Raw genomic sequence first — 24,539 nt, forward strand, 5'->3', positions numbered from 1 at the left:
CGTCTGGAGACAAAGTCTTGGTCACACAATGCGCAGCCTATGCAGGCAGGCCCCTTGATCTTCATTGCAAAAAGCTCAGTCAGCAGATTCGAACCTAAGCCCACATCAACTCACCACTGCTTCTCAAACATCTCAGGATCCACTAGACTACATGAGCCAGTTGGCATTCATAGTTGCTGAACAGATACATGAAGCCTTGAAGCTAATCGTTCATGAAAATAGTCCGCATATTTCAAAACGCCAATGACGACACCACCACCACCACCACCACCACCACCACCAACAACAACAACAACCACAACAACAACAACCACAACAACAACAACCACAACAACAACAACAACAACAACAACAACAACAACAACAACAACAACAACAACTCTCTTATTGGCCACTGGCTATCGAGAGAATAAAGATTTGAAACAAAAATAAATGGATATTATGACAGTAGTGATGGCAAAGTCGCTAATAACACAAGACCAGGGAGCAAGCAGCATGCAATCAGGAACAAAGCCTGCAGAGCCCCAAATTTTCAAAACGGGGAGACAGGCGATAGAGATGTCGCTAGATCGCATCTGTTAAAGGCTAAAGAGTGCACCTAGCCACATTTGAGCAGTGGTCGTTTGCGCTAGCCATGGCCACCATACGACGAAGGTAACAAAAGCGAAAAAGTGGCAGGAGAAATCGCCATGCAGTTGACATGAATCACCAGGGAATATAATATATTTGTCCACTAAACATTCTAAATCGTCCACACGAGTTCTCCGATAGTTCCATCTGTCCAAATGCGCAGCGCACGCTCATTCAGGTCAAACATGGTGGCCTTTTCAAAGAGCAGCCACTGGGTTTCACCACGACCCATAGGAAACAGGATGTACATTGGAGAATCGCTGCCACAGTCCTTTTCGTCCTCAATGCATACCAAGCAGCTGTTTATCACAGTCAGTTCGAATCTGTCTATTTCCGGCTTCGGTAAAATAGCGTTGCTCCATTCCTGGTCAAGCAAGGCATGCGATAGGCTCGCGGAGTGAATTTTGTCTTCTTCATAGGAACGTATGACGACATGCAGATAGCCACCGTACACCACACAGGATGAATAGTGGAAAGTGTCCACCTTGCAGTGACCCCCGAGTCTTGGCCCGTAGACCCACGGCGAGTATTGTTTGGTCAGGTCCAAGGCATAGACATTGTGTTTGACGTGCACCAATTGCTGTGGACTATCTCCAGCTCCCAGGACATACAGCTGATTCTCATGGATAGTTGCGGCGTATAACTTCCGGAATTCAGGCAAATCAGTGACTCTCCGCCACTTGTCGTCTTTCTGGAGCTGATAAACAACACCTTCACCAGTTTGCCAAAAAGTAATAAGTATATAGAGACTTTGAGTATCCGCTACAGCGTATATTCTATGTTTCGCGTTGCCATGAGCAGAGTTGAGGGCACCCGGCAAGATGGCTGCGGTCCAGTTGGACCCAGAAAGATTGCCCGAATCTGCGCTGGCCAGAATCCAAGTGTCGTGCTTATCAGCTAGGGTGACGTAGGCTTTTCCTCGGTGATGCATCATTTGCCCCATCCAAGCCACGTGAATACCACCGATCATGCTTGGGAGCCTGCCAAGGTACTTCCACTGCAGAAAACGAGGCAAAAAACACCGTCTTTAAATTTGTTGCAAGTATGGTTTCAGCATCATAATTTTTGACCCGCAAAGCGATCAACACACCAGCACAGCACAATCAGTCAAGAAAATCATAGCATGGTTAACGGGAACTACAAGTGCCCTACATTGCATGTAAAAGGGCTCGGTCACTTCAACTACGCCTCACGGAATCAAGTGGAACGCTAGCCTCCGTACTCGTAGTCTCGGTAAGGAGCAATTCCAAAGAGAAGCACTGCAGCCGCAAGCCATCGATGATTCATGTGATGCATGGGCAGTACTCATTTTGCACAAGATCATAATAATTTCAGCACCAATACATTCCAGTGGCACTCAAACTCGGGACAGCTATCTGTTTCGACGCTGTTGAACTCTTCACTTGAGATCAGAGTGACTGACCAAAGTGAGTGCACCAAGGACTTTTGAACAACAAAGCATCAGTCGGGGATGTGAACTGACTGAAACGCGAAAAAAAGCGCCTACGCCACCTGGACTCGAACCGAGGATCTTGCCTGTCATGAGCAATGCTCTTACCATCTGAGCTATGGGACCAGGTCGAACCTAGAAGTTTACTTTGCCGACTGATCGTTTGAATTTGAAGTTTTCCCAAGCCCATACGAATAAAGCATTGTTTTGTTTTATGAAATCAGTAGAGGCCCTTCTGTACGTGAAACGTAGAGAAACCCCGTGGAGAGCAGGTGTCCGGGTAGAGTCTGCAGCTTCGCGTATTTTGGGTCCAGATTTCTACGCGTAGATGAGGCTCTCTACGTTGTGGTACATGCAAAGGAAAAAATTAGAAAATGAGTACGGATCTGCTGGGTATCGTTCAAATGCAGGCAGAAAACTGCCAAAAATATGGTAGGGGAAATTCCCAGTACACATTTCAAGTGATTTCCCTACGCGAACCTAGAGCAAAACAGGGTTTCTTTACGTTACGGGAACGCAAAGAGAGTTCCCGGGATTCTCCGCGTGACGTTCCGGTAACGTAGAGCAGAACATCTCCAGTTGAAGGCATCAACACAGTCAGAGTGTAGTGTTTAGAGAACACTGCGTTCACAGCAATGCAGATGACATACAGATATTCCTAGAGTGACGTGAGCTGATCCAATGTGCCCGTCGCGAGGGGGGGGGGGCATAAGGCCGCACAGAAAAGTCCTTTGTGTCGGGTAACCCGACCAACCCATGTTTTGAGCGCCGAACGATATTCTTGCATGCAGTACACGCATTCATGTGCTTGTAAAATTAATGTAAGTGCGCGCACTTCGCAGTGTGCCAGGCCCAAGGCTCTTCCTTTCTGGCTCTGGCGGGACATTTCAGTCATTTGTGCCGAGTTGACTCGACTGAGTCGGTTTTGCTGCAGGGCGGCTGTAGCTGCCAAATGTAACTTTTCGACAATGGCATTTTTTGGTATAGAAACTCCAGTGGCAAAACAATTCTGTCACTATCGTTGACGGCGGCCGGACCGTCGTGAACAGCTGCTGCATTATCATGAAGGATTGTACCCCGAGCAGTTTGTAGGAAACTCTTTATGCAGAAGGAATAGCGTGCCTTGCTTTAATTAAAGCAGTGTTTGCTGCCTCCATCGAAACCGGGTCAAGCCGCAACGATGCTGACAAGAGTGATAATGTTGAACTTCATTTGGAGTTCGGACGCTAGCCATTCTCTTTCTTTACGTTTACGTTGAAGCAGCAGGAAGCTGTAGTTTCTGGCACGCGACGGTCGCTAAACAACATGTTGATGCGCAACGTCTCGGAACTCTGCACTGTTGGGTATCTGAGTATGATCACGGTCCAGTTTGACTGTTCCTGGCTGTCCGACTGAGCTGTTGACTGAGAATGCTATGTACTCCTGCTTTATTGACCACACATTTTGTATCTGGGAGAGCTGTGTACAGTCGATCCACATAATTATGTGCATACTGTGAACCCAGAAATCCTGAAACATTCGCGATGGGTGTGACATCACGAAAGTAAGTGGGCGCAAAACGCGATACTCTAGACTTGAGTCGATCATCAAATTGACTCCAATTGCAAACATTTGCAGGAGCAAAATGGTCTGTCATCGAAATTCGCGAACTAAAACGGGCGTAATCGATACAGGGCTCGCAGCATATCGGTAATTGGATCTGGCTTGCAGATAGGCCTTTCCCAAATCGGCCATTTATTTTGGCTTATTCGGCTTTTCGATCGGCTGAAAAATCACCAGAATCGGCTGAAAATTTCAGTAAAATGTGGAAATTCGGCTCTAAAGTCGCAGCCACCTTTCGCAGATAATGGCTACAGAAATTGTATTTGCATGCTATTGAGGCACTAAAACATCAATTTTCGGCGAATTGAGTGCGAAAATTGCGTATTCGGCTAAAAGATTGGTGATTTCTTCAAAACCACTATTTTCGGCCAATGTTTCGCCCGGCCGATTTGGGAAATGCCCACGGGCCGTGACGCAGGCGCGCACGAGCGGTCATGCCCAGTTGCCCACGACCCTGCTAAACATGTATATTCGGCGATTTCTTGGTAAAATCTCAGAATTCGGCCAAAAGATCGGCGATTTTCTGAAAAGGCTATTTTACGGCCCGCCGATTAGGGAACGGCCTACTTGCAGAAAAGATCAGCAAAAAAGGAAAGAAAGCCGTACGACTGATAAGTATTTTTCTGGCCAACTTACCCGAAATAAAAAACTTTTTCAGTACGGCCTAATCTTTTTTTATTTTCGCCAAAATGTTTCAAGTAAAAAAAATACAAAAAAAGAAGTGGGATTTGCCAACTCGCATTGTCAGACAACCGCTCTATTCAGTTGCTATTCACTCTTCTTTTATGATGCAGTTGCGTGAAGTCCTTAACCTGCTTTCTATGAATACAGTCCAAATAATCCTTGTCACTGCTTACCAATGGAATGTTGACTTTAGTTCTTCTGGGCTTTGGACCGATGAGAAGTGCATAGCGAGCGTACAGGCCAAGGCTTTCGGAACATGCCAGTTGAAGTACAATGCGTCTCATGAACCGTGCTCTTCCCGCTTGCTCGGTGACCTGGCGTTCCGTCTGCTCCAGAAGATGCTTCACTTTATCAATTACCTTTGCCAGTTCTTTCGTTGAAATGCGCCGCCAATTCGCATTAGAAAGGTGCACAGAAACACGGAGTTCCCCTCTGACGGCATGCAACTCTTCACTTTGCTGTTGCACTTTCTTGAATAAGGAATGGTTCCGTGCGGCAGCCTGTTTGCAGAGCTCGACAAGATATATTCCGTCTTTGCAGTTTGCATTCACTCTTGCTTCCAGAGCAGTTATCTGTGAGTCATTCCAATGAAATTCGTCCCAGTGGTGCTGTTTCATGCGAGCCAGTTCTCCGTTAAAGTCTGCTAGCAAGGTCATCAAATTCTGGCTCTGCTGGTGTAAGAAGTTGTCCAAGAGTTCAGCCTTATCCGGATCGGCTAAAAGCCTGCGCATCTCTGTCGCCACGTTCTCCTCTTCTCGTGAATCACGTGACGTGCTTGGGGGTGTGCGACTTGGATCCTCGATGGATGTCGACACACCAGCGACATCGTCCAACATCACTTGATCCCATGCTTGCTCAGGTTGCTCACTAAGTTTCTTGTACCGGATTTCAATTGATATTTCAACAGCCACAGCAAGACGAATGTAAGTGGCGCTTGGACGATGAGCTGGATTCCCTAGTAAGCACTTGCTGATGACGCTGTGGAGTGAATGATCGGAACCAAGATCTTCGAGATCCTTCCTTCTGCCATCGTGCATTAGTTGGCAGATGTTTGGAGGTTCTCTGTGAACACACATGCTGAGCATTGATACGCCAAATGAATAGCAGTCGCTTGCACTCTCAACTCTTCTCCTGCTGTGTTCACCTGCTCTGGAAATCTCATCGCACTCAGGTGCTAGGTACGTGACTGATTCAGAGTTCATAGATATAAGCTGTGCATCTCCACTGTCCAACAACTCAGCCAATCGACTAACATGCACGATTCTGGCCTGCAACTCCAAACCAGCAGGCGTCGCCATCTCCCACAACAGAATAGTGTACAGATTGAGATAACCAATGACAATACCGCAGCCGTGCACGTACTCCAAAGCAGAAGACACTCCGAGAGCGATAATCGCTTCTTCCAAAGCGGATAGAGCCGACTCTGGGGTGCAGTGCTTTCGCAAAGTCTGCGTGGAATACTCCATTACGGTATTGGGTGCATGCCTAAAGCGAGTAAAGGTCACAGTCACCGTCCCCAACAGCTCAATGATAGTCAAACGAGGCTCTAGCCCTTTCAGTGCCCCAAACTCACGCCAAAATTGCAGCGGCCGGCTTGTGAATTCTCCATGTTCGCCGTGGAGCAAACGTGGACGACGGGGTTGTGCTCTTGTCACAGATGTGGTACGATGGGCACTTGAACACGCTGCTCCGAACGTACCCGCCGGGCTCCTCCGCCGAAACATACCGGGCCATAGGTAATTTGAAATGTAAGGAACCAACACAAAAAACAACAATAACACCAACAACAACATTCCCATGCAGGTGCTAGGTGGAGGATCCTAGGAAGCAAAGGCTACAATATCTTTTCAAGACTTCAAAATGGACTTCATTCGCTTCCTTGTCATTGGACATGTGTTATTGTTCAGTCCGTTCGGTTTGCGAATTCAAATAAACACAACCAACAACCAGTTATACCTCACTGTACGTACATGTAGATCTACACGTAGCTCGGATCCTCGGAAAACTAGCGCTATCTAGCCAGGCTGAGCTCGATCATGTACTTTTCAACGCGTTGACGTGCGAAAACTAGGCCGCCGTGTAAACTAATATGCCGGAATTTTTTTGAGCATTTTCGGTACAATCCGCGAACCCAGCACTTTGGGCTCGTGATGCAGCATTTTGGGGGAAACGGAGCACTTGGCCGTTGTGTATCAATATAATAATTGAGAGAAGAAAACTGACTTCCCAAACAAGAACGTCACTTCCGCATTCCGTGGGTTAGCTTCTTGTTGAGTTGTTTATGAATTGTTTACCATGGCAGACTCGAGCAAATCTCTTATTGAGTATTTTCTGACTCCCTGGTTTTGACGGCGTGTGCTGAGGATGACAAAAAAGTGAGCATTTTCCGAGCATTTTCGGCAAGGTCTGGGAGCATTTTGGGCAAGGTTTACGAGAATTTCCCAAAAGCATTTTCGGCAAAGTTTCGGGCATATTACACCGGGGCCTAGCGAAAACTGTGTAGTGGACATGTCGACAATCTTCGCGGCGCCGGCGGCGGCGGGCATAAAACCGACTCCATCCAGCTGGCGCTTACATAGTCATTGTACTTCGTAGCACTAGATCGACGTCATGTAGGATCTACCGTAAACAATGGTAAAGTCGCGGATAAAAGCCGGGTTTGCAAGCACATCGCGGATAGAAGCCTGAAAATCAAACGGATCAAATGCATTATTATTCAAACTTGCCACGTGATCGTTGCCAGGGTTTGAACCAATCGGAGCGCTCACAGGCAGGGCCTTAACCCCTGAGGCTTGATTGCCAGCTCGACTAGTAGTAGGGATATCACCGTATTTTTTTCTTTCGTAGTAAACCAGGAAAACTGTTTGTTTTCGGGAAGAACTACATTACAGGATATAGCACAGAAAATTTGGATGAAAAATCTTGAAGGATACCAGAGATATGAGGCATCAAAGTCTTACGCCAACCTTCATCATGATGTATGCGGAATGCCATACTGCTGTGGCACCAACAGAGTTTTCCGGAAAGCCTAGCAAACGCTTAGCAACATTACAATGTTGTCAGAATGCTATGAAATCTGGCTTGTAGGTGCAATATAGGTGCAATACAGGTGCAATACAGGTTGGTTAGTCCTAATGTTGACCAAAATAGAATATTTCGGCAAGCAATGACCAATGAGAACGAGCGCGGCGCATGTAGCAACCACCATAGCAACAATGCTAAATCCATTGAACACGAGTTCCATTACTGTACTATGAAATAGACCCTTTGCGCAATAAGCGAGAGGGGTCGAGACGGGGCATGCTGTGCACGCGCTGCACACTTGGCATACAACCAGCATGCATGGTTTGCTGCAGGACGTGATCAAGTTTCCTGTGACAGGCTAGGTTTTCACGGTCCCGACGCGATGTTCATGTATGTACTCCCCAGCCTTTTTTCATTTGAAGTTTTTTTAGTTCTGAAGGAAGAAGTTCCGAAATGCTTTCCAAGGACTGCTGTTGGGTTCTTGTTTGCAGCAACCGTCATCCCTTGTCTAAGAAACCCACTTGTTTTTCCAGGCGTTCCCTAGTGATGCTGGCATTCTACTCTCTTGAATCCTGGCTATCTGGCGAGAAGGGCAGCAGTTTGCTGCGACATCGTTCACAGTCACGGTTTTGCTCGGAATACTTTGTCGATGAAGACAGTCACTTTCATCGTTTTGCGAAGACGCGGAACGTCCTGCCAAGAGACTCTGGAGCTTGAGAGAAAGGCATGACCCATCCCTGTCTTCGCTATTCAAGGAAGATCGACTGCTTGCTGGCGCTGCTCGAGCTGCTGATGTTGAAGTGCAGAGAGACGCAGCCTCATCGCTCAGGCGTGCGGAGAAGGCCATCTGAGTTCGAGCTGTGGCTGTGTGCACGATATGACAGACTTTCACGTTATGCACATAGCCACCAAAGTAAAACTCATGGACACTATCCACGGGCTTCTTCACTAGTACAACTCCATCAGCTCCCTCTTCACTGTCGTCGGCGACTTGCCCCTGCGTTGGAGATGAGCAAGCCTGGTGTGGCACTCACTCTGGGAAACAGAGGTTCATCACTCATCGAGTCATCCACTGGGACGCATGAAATGTTGGGCACGACGACTGTACACTCGAGGAAGTGGTGCCCTTCTTAGTTCTAGGAGCATCAGGGTTCTGCATAGAGAAGTGTTCTCTACATCGACAGAGGAGAGAAGGTAGAGAAAATAAAAATAAATTTCAATCTACAGTAATCCGAAATATCCACTGACTGCGGAAAACTTACCGCTCCAACAACTCCTTCTTTTTCCAGACAGATACGCACCCTCATTCAGCAGAAAACTGTTCAGTTCCTTCACAGGCCATTCTTCATTTGACAGTTCGTCCACGGGTGCCACAGCCATCGATGGCAAACCACTGGACACTCTCTCCTCCATCTCCAAAATGGAAAAATACAGTGTTTCACCATGCTCAACAACGGATACTCTGCACAAAAATCGAAGAGGATGCCCCGTCTCGGATCACGTGACCGTTATTGTGCAAAGGGTCTATTGAAGTGAGCACTGATGGCTAGGCTATGGTTGTATATTATTATTATAGGGCTTGAAAGTGATGACGTCAATCGTCGCTTGGCAACAAAACTGGATCCACTTCGCTTTTTGGATCCACTCGCGTCAAGCTGATTTGATGCTGTTTCCCATACTTTTCGAAGCAGAAAGAAGCGACATTTTGAGAAGAGGCCACTTGAAGAACTGTGGGAGCAATTTTCGATACCTAGTATACTCTTGACCCGGCAGGGCGGCTTCGTATGACCATGGTGCAGTGTTTTGCAGCAGAATGCAACCACAGGACAGAGGATCGCAAGTGCAGCTTCTTCCGATTCCCGGCGAGGGATCCAGAGCGCAGAGAGATATGGAGGAAGATGTGTCGGTAAGGATATGTAGGCAGCCTGTACAGTACCTGGATAGTTTTATCGTGATGTGCTATTCACGCTATGAGTAAATGCTTACCAAGTCTGCTAATGCGTTTTGCTTTGCTGGCGGATGGATGGCGTAACGCTTTTTCACAGTTTGTATTTTGTTCGATCGAGTGGAAGTAATTTTTTCAATTATTTTTTATTTTCCCATAGTTGCAGGGAAGCCTACATGTAGTTGTTCCCATAGGTCTTCAAACATTTGGTTGGTGACGGATGTGCGTAAATATCTACGGCGTGATAAATTCTTCCTCAGATTTTTCTCTTTCATATCCTGCAGGGCATGATTTACTCAAACCCAGAATCAGATGCATAGCAACTCACGTGTGTTACAGTGCATGGCATAAATGAAAGATCAGTGCAGTGTACAATGTAACCTCAAGAGTATATAACTCCCCAAGAGTGTGCAACTCCTGATACCCTTTCTATGGGGTACGTCGACGGCGAAAACTCACATCACGTGCAGTGTCGCAGTTGTACGTTTCCAGCCCGTTTTTAGCGAGCAGCGGAGTAATAAAAAAAATATCTGACAGAAACTCACTGCGGGTATGCAAATCCCCAGCCAAATCATGGCAGATATTCGGATTGCACGCACGCAATCCTTCGTTTGTACGTAGTACGAACGTATCAGAGACACGTGATATGAGTTTTCGCCGTCGGAGACTCCATGTGCAGAGTTGCACACTCTTGGGGGGTTATATACTCTTGGTAACATCAAGAGTACATAACCCTGGGGTTATGTACTCTTGGTAACATGTAGTCTGTGGACTCCACAATCTGTGCAGTCGACTACGTATTTGTGCTACTGTCAGAGTCAGTACCGTACCGAGTGCTCAGAACATGTGGGGTACAGGTACACACTTCACACGACCTTTCGACCGCAATGCATGGCATGCATCGCACATTTTCGTTACACAACCCTGACCTTGAGTCGCAAGTAGGCGTATCTGCGTCGCAAACTGCCATGCGAAGTAGGCGCATCTGCGTCGCAAACTGCCATGCGATATGGGATAAATCATGCCCTGCCGTGCTAACTTATATTTTTGGCAGAACGATTTTGTTTTTAATCAATGATAGCCGTCTAGGCTAAGCTAAACCAAATGAGTACATGAGCAAGACTGTGCAAATCCTTATACAATCATGTAGGTGGCTTTTTATGATGCAATCTATTGTGACTATTTACTATTGTTTCAAGTTATTGAGCAGCTAGCTAAACTCTCCTGGATATTGTTTGCTCTGTACTTTGCAGGCGACAAGACAAGGAGCCAGATGCCAGTTCTCGACTATGTAGCTGTCATTTCAAAGACGGAGATAAAAAGAAGGACCCCACTATATTTCCACGAAATAAGGATAAGGCGTTCGGTTTTCAGGACCCTGAACCAATGCATAGAAGGTATGTAGTCTAGGTCAATGTAAGAGATTTGTATATTGAACTTGATGTTCTCCTGAAGCGATTTCTAAATTTGTTTTGCCATCCCCCTAAATGAAGTGTGCTATGTGAATTCTAGTAGAGGACCAGATCAGTATTTCATAACACTGTGAACCATCGACGGGCAATCTTTCATTTTTGTTTTGTTTCTCACTGTCTCTCCATTATTTTGTGCAGGAAACGGACTGTAAAGGCATTAGCTGTTGATGATACGGACAAGGATGGTAGCGAACCAACTGAAGCTGACCCATTTGAAGCTGAACGTGAAGCTGCTGAACGCGAAGCTGCTGAACGTGAAGCTACTACTATGCAACGCCTGCTTGAACTTTTCCAACGCATCGACACGTCAATTCTCGAAGTGAAGTATGATAAGCTGAAGGCTGAAGTTAGTGCCTTAGAAAAGCGAAAAGCGAAGGTGGAAATCCAGTTCTGTTTCGAATTTATTTCCCGGAAAGCTGAACTTGTCCGGCACTACACCGGCCTGCCGTCTGCTGACGACTTTCGTATCCTGTTTCGTCTTTGCACGAGGTTCCCGATAGAGTATCACCAGGGCTGGCGAGTGGAGCTGGTACCAATGGAGGACCAGCTCCTCATCACCCTCATGAAGTTGCGGTGCAACTTCAGTCTGACTGACCTCGGCTTACGTTTCGGCACTTCGCACACCACTATATCTAATATCTTCCATACATGGCTTTCTGTCCTTCATACTGTACTCTATCAAGGCATGCTCCCGTCGCAACTTCCGTCCGTCACGAAAAACAAGACTTCTCTACCCGTCTGCTTCTCTACGTTCTCCAGTTGTCGTTTAATACTTGATTGTACTGAAGTCGAAATTGCAATTCCAAGCCGTATGGACACTCAGACGTGGACCTATTCCCACTACAAACATAAAAATACATTCAAAGGTCTTGTGGGTGTCGCACCGAACGGTGTTGTCAATTATGTCAGTCCTCTGTACCCAGGTTCAACCAGCGACAAAGAAGTCGTTCGCCACTGTGGAGTGCTGTCAAAGTTGACAGCCGGTGACATGGTACTCGCCGATAAAGGATTCCTGATCCATGACTTGATGCCGGCTGGTGTTTCTCTAAATCTTCCTCCTTTTCTCACTACTCCTCAGTTTACCGCTGCTCAAGCAAATGTAACTGCCCGCATCGCAAGAGCTCGGATCCATGTGGAGCGAGCCATACAACGCATAAAGATCTTCGCCATTCTCGACTACATACCCTACCAATACCGTTCTTTCTCCAGCGAAATCTTCCAAGTCTGTGCAATGCTAACTAATCTTTGTAATCCTCTCCTGAAGGAGATTGAAGCTGGTGACCTCAGCGCTGATCCTGCATCAGAAACTTCTGAGCACACCGATATCTCTACTCTCACACCACTGCAAACCCCTGCTGCTACGCCATCACAGAAACTGCCCATCACACCCGACATGGTGAATCAGTTATTCGCAGTCCTGTCAGCTGCAGACCCGTTAGCCGCAGCACCAGCACCGTCAGCCAAAGTACAGTCAGCATCAGCCACAGTACAGTCAGCATCAGCCGCAGCACCGTCAGCCACAGTACCGTCAGCATCTGCCGCAGCAGCAGTACCGTCAGCATCTGCCGCAGCAGCAGCACCGTCAGCATCAGCCATCACACCCGACATGGTGAATCAGTTATTCGCAGTCCTGTCAGCTGCAGACCCGTTAGCCACAGCAGCAGCACCGTCAGCATCTGCCGCAGCAGCAGTACCGTCAGCATCAGGCGCAACAGCAGCACCGTCAGCCGCAGCAGCAGCACGGTCAGCATCTGCTGCAGCACCGTCAGCCGCAGCAGCAGCACCCGCAGCATCTGCCGCAGTACCGTCAGCCGCAGCAGCAGCACCCTCAGCATCTGCCGCAGCACCGTCAGCCGCAGCAGCAGCACCCTCAGCATCTGCCGCAGCACCGTCAGCATCTGCTGCAGCCGCAGTTTCACGGGTCTCCCTGGATACATTGCATTATTTGCCACATGACATGTGCCAGTCTCGAATGGATGGGCGGCAATGGAGCAATGCCTGCACCATCATTGCATGTCTACAGGCCTGGAAGTACCTGACTGTGCCCTACCCCATACAGCCATTGTCATCTGCCGAAGTCACGAAGAGATTTGTAAACAGCATGAGAGAGGGCAATCGACTGTATGATGATGCCAAGTTGGGGAACAATCTCCTTGCCATTTATGATGCGCTTGATGTCATACCAGGCAAGCCACTTCGGGTGGCACCTCGTTCCGATTTTGGTGCACGAAATGAGGAAGGTTTATCAAAGTTGTTAGAGAAGTGTAAGGATCAGGCTATTCTTTCCCAATCTGTTCTTCCTGCCTCTTTAATTCAAAATCCCTACACCATTCTTCTGGTATTTTTCCCATCTGGTTATGCTCAAGTCTTCGACAGCCATGCCCATGGCGAGCGTGGTGCCCTAATCGCTATTCTCCCAGCTGACATGAAAGTTGCAGCGAATTTTCTTTCCACGCTTGTTGGGCACATAAAAGATAGCCATCTCTGTATATTGGCACGAAAACAGTAGTTTATCCTTTTGGTGCGTTTTGCCAAAATTATCTTGACCCACTGATTGTGACGAGAAATGTAGTTCTGGAAACTATAAACATTTCAGCCATGTGTTATGGCGATCGCATGCATTCCCCCGATACACATCGCATACATACTCATTCTTCCAAGTTGCTTCACGTTATGATCTTGCATTTGAAAGCCCTATTTGAATATTGTGGCCAGCTGTCTTTGATGGTACGGTACGGCACAGGTACGGGATAGCGCGAGGCATGCCGATGGCACAAACAAACAAACACAAAGTTAAAGCTGTGATGACCTTGGCTAGCATCAGACGTTACTGAAGTAACGTCTTTTGCATAGCTACGGTAATAATATAATTGTCAGCTCGTAGGTGCAATTGTGTGGAATGTTCAGGTGGTGTTGAAGGAAGAGGAAGGTGTAGAGTTATGATTGCAGCCATGGCACAGGTGACTAAAGCAAGAGGGGTGCTGTTTATCATGCACTTACAATATTCATGCATAAACGAACACGCACATGCACCCACACATACAGAATTATACACCCATACACAACGCATCACACACAAACGCACACACACACATGCACCCAGCCACACCTACACACACAGTGGCAGAACTTCAATTTAGAACAAACATACAGATGTTCTCACTGTACTCTACTGTTCGCTGTTTTGGTGGAAAGAAAGACATGGCTGGATATAGAAGGGAAGAGTTACACAGGCCATTGCAATCCTAGGATTGACTACACACCACCATCCAGAAAGACAGGCAAGAAAAAGGTTTTGTAGAATTCCTCGATCCGAGCCAAATTTCCTGACCAGGTCGGGTCAGCCCGAATTGGGATGATCACCGTCTCCAACGGAGTCCACACGACAAGGTCGCATACTTCACGACCTGTCAGACATAAGTTACCTTGGATTTGATGGAAATAATTCCATCCAGATTCAGTTGACAAATCAAGGGAAAAGTTAGCAGGAGAGGAAGAAGACACTGACAAGAAGAAGGTCTTTTCCTTCGCCATAGCTGCAAGAGATGTCGATCTTGCCGAGTACGGACACTTGACCTCGATGAGCTTTGTTTCGCTAACTACGCCATCTGGGGAACCACCAATGAGGCCACATGGTGCAAGCCATAAGCCGCTGGATCTCACAGACACATATTCACACTCCTCATAGCATGCAACAGCCGTACTTTCGTGCATGAGACCCCACTGGATGGCCTTTTGCCCAGACAAATCATACTGACCAAGAAGGCGAGTAAATAAAGATTTAGATGGCTGGCGGCCAGATGAGATAGTCTTCAGCACAGGGCCGAAGTTGGATGCCGTTATTCTGCCCTTGCGTAGAAGCGACCAAGTAGCATTCGAGTTTTGGCCACGTGTTGCTTTTTCCACGGCTACAATTTGGGCAGCAGATACGGATAGCCTGGTACACACATAGGTGACTTTGTGTTCTGCTTCCAGGAATCCTTGACTCAGGGTAATACCTTCAACCGTCTCCGTCGGCAAATTGTCCGCTTCTTTCACCTCGGGATCTAGCAGCCAACGAAAACCCTTCCACCTGTCAAGTGTCCCAAGCTGATGGTGAAACCATGCCCTGTCCTCATTATCCACAGGGCGTGAAATGGCACAAAACGGCTTCGACTTCGGGAAAATGTCATCCACAGTCCTACAAAGCAGATAAAATGCGTGCACACACACACACACACACACACAGAGTGCTTTTTATTACTCCGTTGCTCGCTAAAAACGGGCTGGAAACATACAACTGCGACACTGCATCACGTGACGTGAGTTTTCGCCGTCGGCGTACCCCATAGAAAGGGTATCATGAGTTGCACGCTCTTGGGGGTTATATACTCTTGCTAATATCAAGAGTCTGCCTGTCTTCTGGCACATGCGAATACGTGGACTTACTGTTGACGTAAACGCGGACGTGCATATACTAATATCAATAAGTATATAAACAAGAGTGTGCAACTCGAGGATGGGTTGGCCCACGACGCAATTTTTTGTTGACGTAATCTTTTCTATGACGGACACGCTGCGAGCCTTTTGGGAAGTTTTGCCTCGTGCACTTGGCCAGGTTTTACATTACAAGGTCGGTGCCCAGCACCTGCTCTTACACTGCCCTGCGGCAAAATCCGCATGCTCTGTAAAAAAAGGTGACGTCAACAAAAAATTCTGCCCGCGGGCCGCGGTATCTGCAGATTGTGCAGGAGAGATCCGGAGTTGCACACTCTTGTTTATCTACTCTTGCTAATATTGATAAGCATCCTCCACATCAGTAACAGTAACACCTGCCAACTGGTTGTCGCACATGCTGGATTGCCTGTAAGCTAAACATCGAGGCAAAGAATTTCATGAAACCAATACATGTACGTGTTGCAGTCACATCGGAGGCACCAGTTTTCTACTTTCACAAAACTAATAATCAACAATAATTTGCTTAAAAATCCTTACTTTGTTTCACTAGTTCCCTTCCGTACAGTCCAAGAACATTCCCTGTCCGTGCTGCTCACATTCTTGTTCGCGTAGACAAGGGCTGCAGCCATGTGGTGGCACCGTCCTTGGCCTTTGGGACAAGTGCACGAAGCGCGTACAACGCCACCTTCAGAACCAAGTTCGATCTACACAAAAATTTGAATATAAAAATAGTAGAAATATTCAAAGACGATGTGAGGGTGTCCAGGTCGATAGAAGAGACTGTAAGCAGCTAGGAACGGCACAACAGTTGCTTGGTGCTAGGTTGCTCACCTCCACATCATATCTCTTGTCCTTCATGCTTGCGTGGATCTTGGCAGTAATGTGCCCAAGCTCATGGTGAAACAGAAATGATTCCACGCGGTTCGAAGAGTGTGCATTTTCTCCACGCTGGATCAGCCTTGGTTCTCCACTGAAAAAAGTGGCGATGCTAGATAACGGTACTAAAGACATTCTAAAACAAACAAAACGCAGAACTGGGGGCCAGGGGGAAGACAGCAGCCTAGGCTTCTGGTCGAAATCGAAAGAAATATATGTCTCCTCCACTATTTTCAAAGCTGGTCACAAGAGCTCGAGTGGGTAGTGGATCCAGTTCATGTTGCACGTGATCCCGTGACGTAGGACTTTCAAGCCCTATTAGGCCAAACTAAAGAAGGTGTGTGGTTCGACTAACATGGACATTTTTTTTACGGGCGGGCGGGCGGATTTTTTTTTTTTAATATATTTTTTAGTACATGTAAATACACTGTATACGCGTATCGAGTAGACTCTACTACCAGCACAAGGCAGCAGTCGTACCACTCACTGCACTTCACTGCAGTACAACTACAAGTCAAGTCCAAAAGGAGCCGGCGCCTAGCGCCTGCGTCCGCAGACTCACGCCGCACAGCACGTAGACGTGGACGTGTTCAGTCCACGTACGTCAGTCACACGACAGCCCGCCGAAAAAAAGTTACGGTCGGGCTGAAATTGTACGGTCGGTCGGGTGAGTCGAACCACACACCTTCTTTAGTTTGGCCTTATTATTATTAATATTATACGCATTCCCGCGTTGAAGTGTAGCAGCAGTATGCTGCGTCCACAGCTTCGCTTATGCAGAATGGCTTGGGTGAGAGGAGAGGGGAGATTGGTTGTATATACATGTGCAAAATAATAAATACAGCAGTTTGGTCTTCAGATGCCCAACTTTACTGCGGCAGTCACACAGTTGATCAATCATGTACATGTACATTTACATTTTACATGTAAAATGCACAATAGTGAAATACGCGTACAATCCAATCACTGACGCGATCCATGTCAGAGCACCACTCCATAGCAAATTCTTTCTTGTTTCAAGGCGACGAGTCGAATACAAAATCATAGCTCACTTTGTCCCAATAGAGAAAGTCTCCGTCAGGTGCAATCTTTCACTTGGGCCAACAAATCATCTGAAACACTCCTAGCGGTTAAACATATTGGGTCAAGAAATTCATTCATTTTGGGCGACCAGGAGGTGAAAGTCTTGAAAGCGCGATGAAGAGCGCTCCCCCAGCTCGAGAAGAAAGCACTATTCTACATAATTCGAGGTCGCTGAACACGATGGTGGGTGTTTCCTGGCCGTGTACTCCCTCCAAACGGATGAAAAATCCAATTGAAAACTACACTCCTCACAACAAAAAGCTCAAACAACAGTTGCCCAAGCAAGTGCGGCACCAAAACGAGCAGGAAGACCTCAGCTATCAAACGCACCAACTTTCAACTTTGAAAAAGAAAGCAGGACAAAGTATTTTGGAAAAAAACTGCAGCGAAGTCCATGGTGCCACCGCTACCATGCTAATGTACGTGATCCGAGTGAAGGCTGTTTTCAGCTGATTTGTCACGTGACTGAACTCCCTACTAGTAGTAGTACTACTAGTAGTAGTAGTAGCGTCCGCGTAGCCGTGCCAAATAAATGCAAATAAATCGAAACAGAAATAAATCGAACCGTGGGTGGCAGTCTGAAACACAATCAGATATGTGATGTCAGAGCCAGTATCTGAACCTCACAAGCTGAAGTTCCAGCTCCGTCAGTCCGTGCGCTCTCGGGCAAGCCCTCGAGCGCACGGCTGAAGTTTCGTTCTGAAGTTTCAGCTCACAAAGTTCCAGCTCCGTGCGCTCTCGGGCAAGCCGTGGAGCGCACGGTACGGCTGAAGTTTCGTTGTGAAGTTTCGGTCTGAAGTTTCATGTCAAGCAAGGTGAAGTTTCAGCTCCGTACGCTCTCGGGCTCGTTCTGAAGTTTCATCTCAAGCAAGGTGAAGTTTCAGCTCCGTACGCTCTCGGGCTCGTTCTGAAGTAACACAGTTTCATCTCAAGCAAGGTGAAGTTTCAGCTCCGTAGATCTACGCTCTCGGGCTCGTTGATTCAGGCCCTCGGCCTTGGGCTACGGTCTCGGGGCCTGAATCAACGAAGCCCTCGAGCGTACGGAGCTGAAACTCACAAGCTGAATCCTCCACGGCCCCGACCACCAGTCACCACCTCTAAGCGTGTCTTTCTTTTTTGTGTACCTTCATACCCGTACCCACGTGCTCAGTTTCAGCTCCACACGCTCTCGGGACGTGCTGATTGGTCAAGGGCCTGAATGGCACCGCATGTATGTCGTACGTATACGCGTGGGTGGCAGTCTGAACCACACGCTCTCGGCACGCTCTCAGGACGTGCTGATTGGTCAAGTAAGTATTTACTTTGAAACACAATCAGACATGGATGTCAGGGCAGGTATCGTTGATTCAGGCCCTCGAGCGTAGCCCTCGGCCTTCGGCCTTGGGCTACGCTCTCGGGGCCTGAATCAACGATATATACTGCCAAAAAAGTATTCTTTCTACTTATTCTAGACCAAAGAATGGTATATTTGATAAAATTTAATAACGATAGAAATATTTACGATACTTCTCCAGACGTTTCGTTGTTCTGAACAACATCGTCAGTGGATAAAGAATGGAGGGCTTTGGGTGGTGGCACGGGTTAATAGGGAGTGATGGTGGTGAAATGAGGTGAGAAAGTGAAGGTGGGAAATACATGTATCTAAGTTAATGGTGAAGGTTAGGTGCGGGTCGATACAGGTGGGAAGGGGTACACCCTTCGGGTAGAAGTGTAGGTTGGTAGAAGGTGTTGGTGTGCGTAGAAGGTGGAGTGGCGTAATGGAAGTGTCGGGTTGATAAAATTATTGATGTGGGAGAGAGTCTAGGTAGGGTGTGGAACAGCAATAGGTGTTGGTGTATGTGGTGGGTAGAATTGGCAAGAGGTGTGTGTGTGTGTGTGTGTGTGTGTGTGTGCGTGCGAAAAAGAGTAAGGTAGTGAGTATTGGTATGCGTGGAAGGAAGATGTGACAGAAGATGTGCGCTATAGGCAAGGGGTGCAGGAATATTTTGAGGTGGTGGGTGGGACTAAAACAGGAGGTTGTGATTCGTCTAGTAATATATTATAATATTATTATCAGCAATAGCAGCAGTATATACAAAGAGGTGTGTGTGTGTGTTTGTGTGTATGCGTGTGCGTTTGCAAGCTTTTTGGCAGTGTAGTATGTTGGGGGGGGGGGGGGGAGGAGAGAGCACCGGGTGCAGGTGTTCTTCTTCTATTGCGATCATTTTTGGATGGGTTGGCAGCTAGTGGATGGTGGTAGGCAAGCTATGCCAAGAATCCAGTTTCCATATCTTCTTTTCTTCTGTTGATAGTTGGTTTCTTGTCGCGAATGGCATATGCCTCACGGATCCGGCGCCTCAGTTCATCCCTATCCGTGAGCTGAGCAATCTCGTACATAATCTCTGGGGTGGCGTTCGGGTGTTCCCTAGCGTAGTGCACACCGAATGCAGACTTCTTGTCATGAGATTTTGCAGCATTTGTGTGCTATTGGGCCCGGGTGTGCACTTGCCTCCCAGTCGAGCCGACGTATCTCTCGTGACAAAGGTGGCATGTAGCTTCGTACACGGCAAATCTGCAGGTGCATTTCTTCCTGAACATAGGGCATTCGCGCATTCTGCATTTTTCCGGTTCTCCTTTTTTCTTTGTTAGTTCTTGGATGGTTGGGGGACGAGGGTTAAATTAACGAGGCGTGCCGTTATGCCGTTTTTCTTAAGTGCCTGTCGTACTTGGCTGTTAACCTTGTCGGAGATTTACGGTATTCTAAATACCAGTTGTTTCCCTTTTGTTTGTTTACTTGTGTTTCTTCTTCGGGCTGAATCAACGGCTTGTCCGTCAACTCTTTGATATATACTGCCCTGACGTCCATGTCTGATTCTATGTCTTATAAGCCTGTCGCGCGTAGAAGCTGGGCTTCTATGCAAGCGCGGATCGGGTAGGTCAAGAGTACATGCGCTATGTACGGTGCATAGTAAAACTGCCGCCATACCGGTAGATCTATGCGTGCCGCGCGTAGAAGCCTGGCTTCTATGTGCATACACGCCTGGCAAAAATATCAGTGGTGCATATAAAATTAATGATAATAATTATAAGCATGGTTTGCATCCAACTATTACTTACAAGCCTGGTTTGCATTAATTTATCACACTGCGTTTGTTTGAGTCGCGTTTGCGTCTGCGTTTGCGTCTGCATTGCGTTTGAGACTGGAAAACGCAAGACGTGATATCACACTATCATACTTGTGATTTTCAGCGTTTGCGTCAAAATCTGTGCGCGCGGGAAAATACAAAACGTGGGGAATCGATCTCCAGTTACGTGGTGGCCGTGGATGTTGAATTTATTTTCCTGAGATCGAGAAGTGTTCTGTTTCTGCTCCTATGTCCTTTGTCAGTGGTGCTTGGGCCAGTGGGGGAATGGAAGTCGATGGGAAGACTGTAGCCGTTGCGCTGTCTGTGTTGGGGTGGCAGTTCCGATGTTGAGGCCGCGTGACATCGTCCAGCTAGGGTAGCCGCCGCCAACTAGTCAGCGCAACCTCAGCCACGAGCTCGCATCAGCTCCATGCCTCGAGAATCCAAAATCAATCAATCAGTACATGTAGTAGAAGTACCCTCGCCGGCCTCAGCAACTAGATGGAAATGAAGATTTGAAAAGCACACTCGAGAATCACTTGAAAACACTCAAAAACAATGCAGGAAGTGCTGCGATAAAGAAAGTCCGATCTGCGTTTACGCGATTCGGTTTTGACCACCCCCCCCCCCCCTCCCCCTGGTTTGCGTCTGCGTCTGCGGCTGTGCGTCTGGAAACCAACGCGCTCGCGATAACGTCACGTGATGGCATTTCCAAGGAGACCGTCAAAAACCGAAGAAAACGCAGACGCAAACGCGACTTTTGAACGCAGTGTGATAAGGGCCTTATACGCCCGGCTTTTATCCGCGACTTTACGGTATGTGAAAGTGAGAATCCACCCCGGCCAAGTACAGTGCTGGCAACTGAAATCCGACCCCTTAGCGGTGCGTCCACATTCTATCGGTCTCTGTTTCGTAGTTTCACCACCCCGTGTTGGGTCGTTGCGATGTGAGCGCACCGCTCAGGGGGTCGGATTTCAGTTGCCAGCACTGTACATGTACATGTACATGATTGTAACCTAGTTACGCACTTACATAGGCAGGGGGCTTTCGAATTGTCTTCGTCAACTTTTCGAACAAATTTGTAAAAGAGATTAGTTGAAGTGTCCCAATAGAACGGTTTCTGTTACTATTTTTTAGAGTTTTTCACAGGAATTGTCATGGCGATAATGACGTCCGATCAGATCGACCATCTCGACGTACATGTACATGTAGCTATTCCAAACTCTTCGGGACTAATCCACCTCTCCCATCGGACGAAGTGGTGGAGTTTCGTTTTTCTGAAGAGGCCAATAATAAGCCACCTCTTCAGAAAAACGAAACTCCTCGAAAAGTCAAAAGGTTACAATACGAACGCGCCCATAATTTTACATTGCAGATGAGCACTTTCTTCAAACAATAACGCATTTATAAGAAAAAGAGAGGACCAGAGAGCTACAGTCTAGGCTAAAATATCCACTATTATTATTATTATTATTATTATTATTATTGAAACTCGGATGTTGAGCCATAAATAAATGTAAAAGAGAAAAGGACATATGGATACGAGTTAAGAGTAACTCTCCATCACTGTAACATGATACTATATACAGTCAGAAAGTGCAATAACTAGGCACAAAACTGACAGAGTACTGAGACATTCGACGTCCTGACACCTAACTTCAACACATCTCCGTAGCGCTAACCGACAGCCTTCCAACTTGGAAGGTTCAAGGTTGTGGAAAGACCAAAGAGGGGAAGGCAAGCGCAACGAAAACGAGCAAAAGCTACAGTCCCAACGGAACAAAGAATGTCGATTGTTACTGGACGATGACGAGACCAGTACGATATTTGACAAAGCGGTCTAACTACAATTCGAAGCAGCAAAGCAGCACACCACCCAACTTGGGTGGGTCATAAATATCAAAGATAAGTAAAGAAAGGGAAGCTTTGCGAAAACGAATTGTACAAGCCGAAAGCCAAACTCCTACAGTACTCCTCATGCATGACATTGTGATGGACTAGTTGACTACAAAACAAGTTGTTTCACACGACGTACGTTTCGCCGTATGGTTCGTGACGGCTCATCAGGTGTGCAATTTGAAACTCGGATGTTGAGCCATAAATAAATGTAAAAGAGAAAAGGACATATGGATACGAGTTTTCGTTGCGCTTGCCTTCCCCTCTTTGGTCTTTCCACAACCTTGAACCTTCCAAGTTGGAAGGCTGTCGGTTAGCGCTACGGAGATGTGTTGAAGTTAGGTGTCAGGACGTCGAATGTCTCAGTACTCTGTCAGTTTTGTGCCTAGTTATTGCACTTTCTGACTGTATATAGTATCATGTTACAGTGATGGAGAGTTACTCTTAACTCGTATCCATATGTCCTTTTCTCTTTTACATTATTATTATTATTATTATTATTATTATTATTATTATTATTAGTGCAATTAGGAGTATAATCGATGCAGACATGGCCAGACAACAACGAGTTCATGGAATTTTTAAGGATTTTTTATGTTATTCAAAAAAAATCCTTAAAAATTCCATGAACTCGTTGTTGTCTGGCCATGTCTGCATCGATTATACTCCTAATTGCACTAATAAAATTGCTTTCTCCACGCCGACTCTTTAAATTATTATTATTCAACGCAATAAATAGAGTAAGCTGCGCACTCAGTACAAACACCATAAGCAAAACTTGTTTTCATGTATAATAAATAAGCTTGTTCCTAAACGTTTTCGTCGCCATCTCATCAGAGGATTACTGGCAAATCAACAAAAGCTCTTAACTCAATATATATACGCACAATGCAAGTAATAATTTAGACCCTAACTAGCGCGATAAAATGAGAGCTGAAAGAAACATTACACCATTCAACGATATCAGGTGACAACAAATGCGATAAATTCACCACTAGAAAGTTACCAAGCAACCACAAACGAGAACTACTGATCTAAATTCACAAACAATTTCAACGTAAACAAATTCTTTTTCTGCCTACACAAAATCGGCTTAGTGGTAAAAATGTAAATAGACTCCAATACACGCAAATACCTTTGACTACGTGAACGAGACCAAACAGAAAAGCAATCATCAGCATAACTAGAACGACAATCACTATTCTGAACAAGATGGTTGGCGATAGAAGATTCATACACCCTAACAACGCTACTAGAACCAGTACATACTTTGGAATTACGTGACAATGAAACCGACGTGACATTCCTTGCCGCTACTGCCAATCCAGACGAGGCCGATGTAGATGTCCGCACCAAAGGCACGTCCGTTGCTGGCACTGCCTGCTGCGATGATGCTCCCTTTGACGTTCCAATGGCTGTTGATGTTGATGAAGAGGAGGAGGGAGATGAGGAAGACGCTGACGACGACGATGACGACAACGACGGAGACGATAAAGACTCTGCTAACCTCGCCCTAGAGCGAGTCACTGGTCCCGCAGACACACCATCCGGTGGTTTCTTCGGTGGCCGGCCACGCTTTTTGCCACCGGAGGTGGACACACCGGATGACGGTACAGAGGAAGTCAAAGAAGACGAAACCGCAGATACCAACGATGATGACGGGATAGAAGGAAGAGACGGTAAAGACGAAGGCAATGACGAACAAGCCGATGCCGACGAAGAAGACAACGACACCCCAGTTGGTTCCGTCCCCAGCGAGGGTGCACCTCCAGTCGCAGTACCAATCTTTGGGGGACGACCTCGTCTAGGCCTTGACGACCGTGCCTCAACAGGCATAACGTGAAGAGGCACATGCTGGTGGATCCGTGCCTCCAGGTGCTGAAGGGTCCTACCCACATACCGGCTCTCACATTGCCGGCACTCGAAGTTGTAAATAAGATGTGATAATTTAAGAGTGGGTAGGACATCCTTCTTCACCATGAAGGCACGAGCTGTTGTGTAGACGAACCGGACACTAACATTACGAAAGTTCGATTCTGCAGCTGACTTAACTCGACGTTGCATGGTACGGCAAACAGCTTCACCCTTCCAAGGCAAACGAAGATACACCGGAGTGGCCTCGGAGGACACTTCCTTCGCTCCACCCAGTGTACTAACTACGACATATTTAGATATCACATATTCCGGGTACCCATTTAAACGAAACAAAGTGCGTAGCCGCTCCAGCTCCTCATCCAACTTTGAAGGCGAACATAATCGACGAGCACGATCCACTAGATTGCGAACGAGATTAATTTTGTACGACCTCGCAGTAAACGAGTCCCAAACAATGTACA

At 47.0% G+C, this 24,539-nt stretch overlaps 3 protein-coding genes across 3 annotated transcripts; 1 reads left to right on the forward strand and 2 right to left on the reverse strand.

Moving 5' to 3' along the window:
- Nucleotides 1-49: 49 nt before the first annotated feature.
- On the reverse strand, nucleotides 50-5,831 carry LOC135812583 (uncharacterized). Its single transcript, XM_065325904.1, has 2 exons — nucleotides 4,540-5,831; nucleotides 50-1,627 (listed from the first exon to the last, which is right to left on the reverse strand). The coding sequence occupies exons 1-2, from the start codon at nucleotides 5,662-5,664 to the stop codon at nucleotides 743-745; spliced, it is 2,010 nt and encodes a 669-aa protein (XP_065181976.1). The 5' UTR covers nucleotides 5,665-5,831; the 3' UTR covers nucleotides 50-742.
- A 3,131-nt stretch (nucleotides 5,832-8,962) lies between these two features.
- On the forward strand, nucleotides 8,963-13,517 carry LOC135811731 (uncharacterized). The gene is made up of 3 exons (XM_065324970.1): nucleotides 8,963-9,296; nucleotides 10,589-10,732; nucleotides 10,946-13,517. Exons 1-3 carry the CDS (start codon nucleotides 9,175-9,177, stop codon nucleotides 13,314-13,316), a joined length of 2,637 nt encoding a protein of 878 aa, XP_065181042.1. The 5' UTR covers nucleotides 8,963-9,174; the 3' UTR covers nucleotides 13,317-13,517.
- Nucleotides 13,473-16,440, reverse strand: LOC135811732 (uncharacterized). Its single transcript, XM_065324971.1, has 3 exons — nucleotides 16,076-16,440; nucleotides 15,782-15,948; nucleotides 13,473-14,987 (listed from the first exon to the last, which is right to left on the reverse strand). Exons 1-3 carry the CDS (start codon nucleotides 16,253-16,255, stop codon nucleotides 14,063-14,065), a joined length of 1,272 nt encoding a protein of 423 aa, XP_065181043.1. The 5' UTR covers nucleotides 16,256-16,440; the 3' UTR covers nucleotides 13,473-14,062.
- Nucleotides 16,441-24,539: the final 8,099 nt, after the last annotated feature.

The sequence above is a fragment of the Sycon ciliatum genome, chromosome 3, assembly GCF_964019385.1.
Source record: "Sycon ciliatum chromosome 3, ocSycCili1.1, whole genome shotgun sequence".
NCBI lineage: Eukaryota > Metazoa > Porifera > Calcarea > Leucosolenida > Sycettidae > Sycon > Sycon ciliatum.